At 48.3% G+C, this 9,454-nt stretch overlaps 1 protein-coding gene across 1 annotated transcript in view; it reads right to left on the reverse strand.

Annotated features, from left to right (window-relative positions):
- The window catches only part of MYO1F (myosin IF), a 106,245-nt gene that overhangs the window by 14,932 nt on the left and 81,859 nt on the right, over nucleotides 1-9,454 (reverse strand). The window contains exons 15-19 of the mRNA XM_015414755.1: nucleotides 8,883-8,968; nucleotides 5,901-5,982; nucleotides 4,906-5,012; nucleotides 3,469-3,567; nucleotides 2,481-2,625 (exon numbers count right to left, since the gene is read on the reverse strand). Coding sequence (XP_015270241.1) covers nucleotides 2,481-2,625; nucleotides 3,469-3,567; nucleotides 4,906-5,012; nucleotides 5,901-5,982; nucleotides 8,883-8,968 — 519 coding nt within the window. The remainder of the gene's footprint in view (nucleotides 1-2,480; nucleotides 2,626-3,468; nucleotides 3,568-4,905; nucleotides 5,013-5,900; nucleotides 5,983-8,882; nucleotides 8,969-9,454) is intronic.

A 9,454-nucleotide genomic window follows, 5' to 3' on the forward strand; every position in this document is an offset into this window, starting at 1 on the left:
CCCCTTCGTGTTGCCGTCGCTTCCCTCCCTGCCCCCGCCTCAAAGGACCCCTCGGCTGTCTCGTCCCCCCCCTTCGTGTGGCCACCGCTTCCGTCTCTGCCCCCGCTGCCGCCTCAAAGGACGCCTCAGCTGTCTCGTTCCCCCCCCTTCGTGTGGCCGCCGCTTCCCTCCCTGCCCCCACCGCCGCCTCAAAGCGAGGCCTCGGCTGTCTCTCTCCCTCCCCTTCGTGTGGCCGCCGCTTCCCTCCCTGCCCCCGCCGCCGCCTCAAAGCGAGGCCTCGGCTGTCTCTCTCCCCCCCCTTCGTGTGGCCGCCGCTTCCCTCCCTGCCCCCGCCGCCGCCTCAAAGCGAGGCCTCGGCTGTCTCTCTCCCTCCCCTTCGTGTGGCCGCCGCTTCCCTCCCCGCCGCCTCAAAGCGAGGCCCGCAGCCGCGGGGCCTCATCGGTCGCTCACTCCCTTCCCCCGCGCGTTCCCTGCGCATGCGCAGGGAACGCTTGTTTAGTTTTGGGGGGATTTAAATATCCCCCCGATAGTTTTGTTAAGTTTTCAGATTTTTGTGCACACCTGGGGACTGCCCCAAGTGTCCACAGAAATCTCCCTGCCCCCCAGGTGCCCCCAATGTGCGGATTTAGATATCCGCACGCAGGGGGCGCCTTTCACTATTAGTATAAGGATAATATAAACCTTGTATAAAGATAAGAAAAATTGGTTTTTTTTAACTCCTTTCTTGTGTGTTTTGCTTATATGCTTTCCTACCTAGCCCTTTAGATAGGAAATAATGGACATATAGATGGAAAAATATCAGGTTGATGGGTTATTTTACTGTATTTTGATTTGTTATGATACTCTTTGTTATGATACTTTTTCATGTTTTATATTCTTATATTATGCAATGTCCTTAAAACGTGTTTAACACATGACGTTTTATGCTTCTCACCCTTCCCTTTATCCCTTTTTATTTTGTATCCCCTTGTCAGGAAGGCGAGGGTCCTCCCTTCCCGACTGTACCGGAGGAACCCCTGCGTTCTGACGCCAGGGAGCGGGCGAAATCATGCAGGTGTCCCCTGAAGGCCCCGGAATACTCCCACATCGGCCCTTCCGAGGTGGACCAGCAGGGAAGGGGGAGGAAAAGGATGGCCAGCCGGCTGGGCTTCTCGCCAGGGGCCCGACCGCTGGAGAGAGGGATGGGGAATGCATGGGACAGGGCCTCAGCAACTGGAACCCAGCCCTCTGGTTAGGTTCCTTTAATAAGGCGTGGGTGGTGGGATGCGCACGTGGGGAGTCAGCACAAATAAAAGAGGAGCAGGTGGAAGCCGGGGAGGATTGGTGGAGTCTTGAAAAGAGTGACGGAGTGGAGGGAGACGCGGGGCAGCTGCCCTTATCCACTCGAACCCGTCCTCCAAGACCACCGCCGGGTACAGAGTGCACCAACTCTGTCGGTGACATCTGAGGTGACCCCTGTTCGACTGTGCCGACTGCCGTCCTGGACCCGGCCCACGGCCCACCCGAACCTCAGCATCACCCAGGGACTGACACCCCTTTAAATGGTAAAATAAAATATTATATTAAAAAAACCTCAAAAAGCACAGAATTAAGAAACGGGCACAGATTTTAGTGTCACCCTTTCGAAAGAAAGCGAGTTTTTAGTCTTCGTTTTGAAAAGCATGGGAGCAGTGCCCAATGGAGCTCCTTGTGCCTCACCCACAGCCAGCAAAGCGAGGGACATACAAACTGAGAGATTACACAAATGTGCTCAGATGTGCTCTTTCAGTTCAGCTGTTCTTGCTGCAGAGACTGGATTGGACAGGATCTAATATCTTGTTTAAAGAGGCAGCGGACTTACCACCTAGGAAATGCGTTCTTCTGAAAGCAAGTCTTTGTGTATTAGGATGCAGCTGGTAATTGTGGGCGGAGTCAGAGGGTCAGCCAATGAGCCGAACCAGAGTGCATTTTTTTTTCCTGTGGGTCTAAGAGTTGTTGCCTACTGAGTTGTCGTGGGGTGGGTTGCAGCCCGGTAGATCAGGACATAGGGTCAATCCTTAGAACCACCGGCTCAAACCAACTGCCTTATTCATTCTCAGTTTACTTCCCACGATTAGAAAAGATACCTTTACACATTTATCCCCTATTTTGACATACTTATTGCTTTGCTGTCCTTTCTCCCCCTTAATTAGATCAAAACAACTGTTGACCTTATAACCTTTGTCTTTGCATATCTTAAAACATCTTCATCATGTTACAGCCTCTGTCTGTAAGTCTGAACTCTCACCTTCCATTCCAGTGTATTTGGAAAAGCGTGCATACACACGAAAGCTCATACCCTGAATAAACCTTTGTTTGTCTTAAAGGTGCCACTGGACTCTACGTTTGTTCTGCCTTATTCATTGGACTGCTGGATACTGAAACCAAGCCGAAATTCCCAACCATTGGCTCCCCTTCTGTAGAACTTTGGTGCTGCACAGAGCTAAAGATGCTGAGCTTACCGATTCTGGGTTCTTGACAAAAACCTTTGTGCGGCCCATCTGGTACTGGTCCATATCCATATTGACGGATCTCAACAAGTGCTGGACCCCTTGGCGCTCGTCTCCCCGCCACCTGGGCCATGTCTCTGGGGTCAGGATGGCATACCTGAGCACAGGAGGTCAATCAACCAATGTTTATCTATGGTCCAAGACCGGTGATCAAAGAGATACATATTCATTAGGTACCAACAAATTTGCTTTCAGCTTAAAAGATATCTAGACATATAACCTTAAAATCTTTAAAAGTTTAAAGATCCATTGTATTGAAAATTATAAAATATCTACGACTGAGCTAATTTTGACTTATGTGGAAGGTAGATAAGGGTTATGCTTGATCTGCTTTGTTGTGGAATTTTACCAGCTGTGCGCAGAATTTAGGTATTTGTCTAGAGACATATAATCACAACCCCGATATTCCATTCATACACGTCAGCAATACTACGACGACCATGAAAGATATGGGTTCAGACACTTTGTCAGGACTGAGGTGCCAAGGTGGGAAAGTTACATATAATCACAACCCCGAAATTCCATTCATACACATCAGCAATACTACAACGACCATGAAAGACTCTACTTCAAGGACACTTCCCATGTGAAAGATGTCTTTGAGACACCATGGAAGAGTTACCAAAGCTAGCCTCCCTAAATTCTACAGGCACTCACTCCCCCCCTCAGGAATGCAATGGCAGGTGAGGGCAAGCGATAAGGGTGTGGGAATAACAAATGGCTGGGTGCAGGGAGCAAACGGGATACAGAGAACATGAATACATTGGGTAAAAATACAACAGGTACAGTTGATCAAGTGCCCGAGTCTGACAGGTAAATGCTGTTCTCAATCCCACCAAGGGCTCCCTCTTTCAAAGGGGGGGAGGGGTCGAGGAAAGAAGGGTGTGCAGGACTTCCGCCATGCTGAGCTGGGGTCCTGGAGAAGCGGAAGCGCTCTTACCTCTGAAGGAATTTCTGGAACAGCCTGCGATAGGCAAACCCAGCTCTGCGGACACGGATATTCTCCTTCAAGCCCAGATATTCCACTTGGTGCTTCACCCTAAAAAGGAAGAAAAAAAGCATGTGATGTAGCCGGGAGACATACAGGACAAATGTCCACTGGTCTTCTACCACTCTGGCTCCCCACGCCGTAAAAAATCCAGGGGGTTGTAAATCAGTGATGGCGGTGAAGCCCTCTTTCATATTTCTCGGTCCTCCCCTGTGTGGGGGAACGGGAACGAATGCCAAACCAGTTTAATTCTCTAGCGAAGACAGGACATAAGGGATACTTTTGCCAAGTCTCTTTCTCTAGTCCGTTGCTCTCCGTTTAATGCGACCTTTTGTTGTGGCCTCTCTGATTCTCACGCCACTGAAACCAGACCCTAATCCTTCACTTCTCTCAGACAGCACAGGGCCTCTCCCCAAATCCTTCCACTGGAATTCTGTCACCTTCCTTACCTTTGGCGGTGCTTTCCTGTTCCACTAGTTCCCAAAACTCCATCCCGTGCCGGCCATGCTCTGCAGATATCCCACTCCCTCAGATGTCCCCATTCTTTTACTATAACTGCCCCTTCAGTTTGGATCAAGCCGTTTTTCTCTCATCAAATCACTCTTCAGAACCCAATTTTCCTGTGAAATCTTTGGCTCATGCCCCTAACGGTTACCAGCTTCTGGGGTGAAGCCCAGAGTCCTCCCATAATTACAACTGAGCTACAGACTACGGAGATCCCTTCCCCTGCAGCTTCAGAAGGCAGTCTTTATGGCACCGTACCCCACTGAGGTGAGGTCCCTCCCAAATCCTGCCCTCCCCAGGCAACACCCCAAATCTCTAAGAATTCCCCAACCCAGAGCTGGGAACCACACAGTCTCCTAACCCTTTCAAAGACATCTTTAATTTAAGAGAAGAAGAAGAAAAGATTGGATTTATACCCCGCCCTTCAGTTCCCAAAGGTGTCTCATCAGAGCAGCTTACAATCTCCTTTCCCTTCCCCTCCCCACAACAGACACCCTGTGAGCAATGCTCCCTCTAAGCTGTGGAGTCTTGTGAGCAAAAATTCTACTTGGTGAGCTCCTGGCATTAAAGCTGTGAGCGAGCGATTTGGCTACTGCATAAATCAGTTTGCTCTGGAGCCCTCCTTCCTGAGTTAAGGCAAAAATCTGTGAGCCGGAGGCTAAAAAACTGAGCTAGCTCACACTAACTCAGCTTAGAGGGAACACTGCCTGTGAGGTAGGTGGGGTTGAGAGAGCTCTTTCCAGAACTGCTCTATCTGGAACAGCTCTGAGAGAACTTGTGACTGACCCAGGGTCATGCCAGCAGCTACATGTTGAGGAGTGGGGAATCAAACCCGGTTCTCCCAGATTAGAGTCCACGCTCCTAATAGAAATCTCTGTTTCTTACCGGCTCTCTTCCCAGTCTCTAGGCCTCTTGGTCTCGTTGGGCTTAATGCAGCGGATATAATGGGGTGTGCACTTCATCAGGGTATTCACAAGGTCGTTGGCCTGTTTCTGTTGGGAGAGAGCCAAGATGCTTGGTGTCACCCAGCCACACCTAGCCACTACGAGACCCGCTCAGCCAACACTCAGAAAAAAGGCTGGGTTGATGTGGGCGGGGGATATGACGCAGAAGAATATTCCACACCACTGCAGGGAGAGGATCCAATCTTGGAACGCTCCCCTAAGTTAAACAAAAAAAAAAATCCCCAACTCCCTGCAAGCAGAAATCCAGCACAAGATAATATAAGGGACTTCCGGATCAGACCCAAGATCCTACTTCCTGTTTCTCACAGTGACCTCCAAAAGGTCTCCAAGCAAGGTGTGGAGGCCATCGCTTCTCCCTCTTATTACAACTGGTAGGCAAATGTACACTGCCTCTGAACATGGTGGTTCCAATAGCCTTCATGGGTAAACAGCCAGTGATGAGCCACGAGTCAGAGTGTGTTATATGATGAAGAAGAAGAGATTGGATTTATATTCCTTCCTTCACTAACCAAAGGAGTCTCAGAGCGGCTTACAATCTCCTTTCCCTTCCCCTCCCCACAACAGACACCCTGTGAGGTAGGTGGGGCTGAGAGAGCTCTGACAGAAACTGCTCTTTTTCAAGAACAGCTGTGCCAGGACTATGGCTTGCCCAAGGTCATCCAGCAGGTGCAAGTGGAAGAGTGGGGAATCAAACCTGGTTCTCCCAGATTAGTCCATGCACTTAACCACTACACCAAACTGGCTCTCTGTAAACACTCCCAGTGTCCAACTTGCAGGTCAGGGAAACATCAGGTGTATTGCCAAGCTGTGTTCTTTGGTCAGGAGTGTAATCCATTCTAATATTTTTTTCTACTGTACTTCTAATTACTCCGAGGTCTTTACAAATGGTTTTCATTCCCACAGAAGCTCCCTTACCTTGATTTTGGTACCGACTGTGGTGGGACGTCCCTTTTTGTCGGCATCAAGTTTTTCGGGGAACAGTGCCCGAATGAAGCCGCTAGAACAAAATGTTTATTGCTACATGAGGACAAGAATGCCACAAACATAAGCACAGGTGAATACAGGTGCTCCAGATAACATAAGATTAGGTTTAGGTCAATGGGCCATCTAGTCCAGCCTCCTGTTTCTCCCAGTGGCCAATCAGATGCCACCAGAAGTCCAATGATAAGGGCATGGATAAGAATTCTCTCCCTGTGACTGGTATCCAGAGGTACACTACCTCTGAACATGAAGGTACCATTTGATCATCATGGATAAAAACCCAACGACAAACTGCTTCTCCTCTATAAATTTATCTAATCCCCCTTTTAAAAGCCATCAAAGCTAGCTGCCATCCTGCTTCCATGAGTTCCACAGATTACCATAAAATCAGGTCACAGAGGCCAAAACTTCCTCTTATTGTTGCTCCTCCACAACAGGAATTCAGAAATTGACTATCTCTGAACACGGAGGCTCTGTTTAGCCATCTGCGATGGACCTTTCCTCTATGTCAGGGGTGTCAAACTCATTTGTTATGAGGGCCGGATCTGACATAAATGAGACCTTGTTGGGCCGGGCCATGTGTGTCATAAAATGTAATGCCAGGTAGCGGAGATAAAAACTTTATAAAGGACACAAACACAATGGAAGATTTCTTAAACTTTAAATAAAACATTGCTTAAAACACTAGCAGTCTTGCAATATTTTGTCTATTTAACAGTCTCTGATAACTGCCACCTCTTGCTCTGAGTTATTGCAGCAGCAGAACTGGAAAAGGAAGCAGGAAATAGCAAGGGCCTTGCAGGCCAGATTGCAGCCCTCCGAGGGCCTGATCCGGCCCCCGGGCCGCATGTTTGACACCTCTGCTCTATGTATTTGCCTAATTACTTTTTAAGACCAACAACATTAGTGGCCATTGCCACAAGTTCCACAAGTTAATCGGGCATCACATGCGGAAACACTGCCTTTTGATTGTCCTGAACTTTAGTGCCTACTAATTTCATTGGCTGTCTCCCAAGTTCTAAAAAAGAAGGGGAGGAGAGAAAAATCCTTCTCCAGTCCGCTCTCTCTATAACTTTCAGGATTTTATAAAGCTCTCTCGTTGCTTGGTCACCAACATCAAATATAAACAAACCCCATTAAATGTTTTCTTTTAGGGGAAATATTCCAATCCTTCAACAAAGAGGAAACATAAAAATTATTTTGATGATTGGTCGTGTTTCCCCCAATTTCCTTCTATGAGCGTTCCTAATGAGATCTCCTACCTGGTTTCTGACACACAATTCCAATGTTGTATGTATATCTGATGCCACTGAATCTGCTAGTAACTTTTAAGACTTCTTGCTTCATATTTTTAATACTGTCCTTATTTATAGATTTTACTTGTCTCATTGTTTCTTTCACCCATTTCATTCTACCACGTGCATCCTGGAAAGGAAACACTAATATCGGTTGAATTTTGGAATAAATAATAATAAATTAAATAATAAGCAAACCAGCAAGAATAATAAAGTAATGAGAACAATGTATGTTTTTGGGCTTATGGCTTATTATTTAGATTTAATAGTTATTATTGTCCTTAGTTATTATGAATGCCAATATTTATACATAATTTTAGTCGGTTCATAGAACAAAGTTCGAGTCCAGCGGCACCTTTAAGACCAACAAAGTTTTATTCAAGGTATAAACTTTTGTGTGCTTCAGACCAAGAGAAAAGGGCAACTACTAGGATGATAAACGGGTTGGAACACTTTCCCTATAAAGAAAGGTTAAGGCACTTAGGGCTCTTTTAGCCTGGAGAAACGATGGCTGAGGGGTGACATGACTAGGGTTGCCAAATTTATTTTCGCCGGGAGTGGGGGGCTCCCGGCCGGTGTTCTTGCTGTGCGCGCATGCGTAGCGCGCCGCGTGTACATCACCCAGAAGTGACGTCACATGCTGGGGGCGGGGCCACGCCATTTGAGGGGAAAACTCTTTGTTTCCCCCTCAAATGGCATGGCCCCGCCCCCAGCGTGCGACGTCACTTCCGGGTGACGCACACGCGGAGGTGGGGTTTCCCCCGGGCCCCGATTCTGCGGGAGCAGGAATCGGGGCTTGAAACCGGGGGGGATTCCGCCCCCCGGGGGCATTTGGCAGCCCTAGACATGATCGAGGTTTATGAGATTATGCATGGGATAGAGCAGGTAGAGAAAGAAGTACTTTTCTCCCTTTCTCACAATACAAGAACTCGTGGGCACTCCATGAAATTGCTGAGCAGTCGGGTTAGAACAGATAGAAGGAAGTACTTCTTCACCCTAAGAGTGATTAATACATGGACTTTACTGCCACAGGAGGTGGCAGTGGCTACAAGCATGGATGGCTTCAAGAGGGAATTAGATAAGCATATGGAGCAGAGGTCCATCAGTGGCTATTAGCCAAAAGGTATAGACAGGAACTCTCAGTCTGGGGCAAGGGATGCTCTGTATTCTTGGTGCTTGGTGGGGGGGGCAACAGTGGGAGGGCTTCTAGTGTCCTGGCCCCACTGGTGGACCTCCTGATGGCACCTGGTATCTTTGGCCACTGTGTAACAGAGTGTTGGACTGGATGGGCCACTGGCCCGATTCAACACTGGCTTCTCTTATGTACTTATGCTCTTAACATGGCTACCCACCTGAAACAGTTTACTCAAAGTATTTCATGTGGACAATGACTACGGCAGCCCTGCAAGGTCGGATGAACTACTTGGGCGTTCCCCCATTTCCTTTCAGACATTTATGCAACCACATATTCATTCATTCCAAAGAATAAATCGGCAGAAATCTGATCCCCTCTCCCCCAGAAATAGCAGAGGGGTGGTATGCCACTCCCCGCCATTCCACAGCTTATTTGAGGTGAGGAATTTCCCCCCCCCACTCTGGTTTATGCGTTCAACACACTCACAAGTCACTGCTCTGCATCAGCTCTATCAGATCGGTGAACAGCACATCCCGATTCCTCTCACAAAAGCCGCTGACGTCATAGGACACCTGGAAGCAGAATCCGACAACATCAGGTTTATTCTACGGTCTGGGAAGGAAATTTGTGTTCTGTCGGGAAGCCAATTCTAAGGTCTTGAAGAACAGACAGTAAACCCCAGAGCTTGTGAGAACACTCCCCCGCCCCCCACCCAAAATGGCCTGATTCTGCTCCTAACTTCTCAGATTCCCATTCTGACCTGCTAGGTGCTGCAGAGTCCCTCATCTGCCTCGTTTTTAATCCTGTCCGTCCTATAAGGAGCTCAGTTTGGCCAGCAAAAGGTCCTGCCTTCTGCCATTTTAACCTTGCAACAGCACTGCAGGGCAGCTAAGGCCCAGGAGTGGAATTCTGTCTCAAGAAATGAAATATGACGCCTCTGGCTGTCAATCTGTCAATCCGGACTAGCACAACCTACCACAGGCCCAAATTGAAATTATCGTATGGCATTGTGTGTGGAATAGCCAGGAGATCCCCGGGGGCGGGGGGGGGGGGTGTTT

The sequence above is a fragment of the Gekko japonicus genome, unplaced genomic scaffold, assembly GCF_001447785.1.
Source record: "Gekko japonicus isolate JY-2015 unplaced genomic scaffold, Gekko_japonicus_V1.1 scaffold1612, whole genome shotgun sequence".
NCBI lineage: Eukaryota > Metazoa > Chordata > Lepidosauria > Squamata > Gekkonidae > Gekko > Gekko japonicus.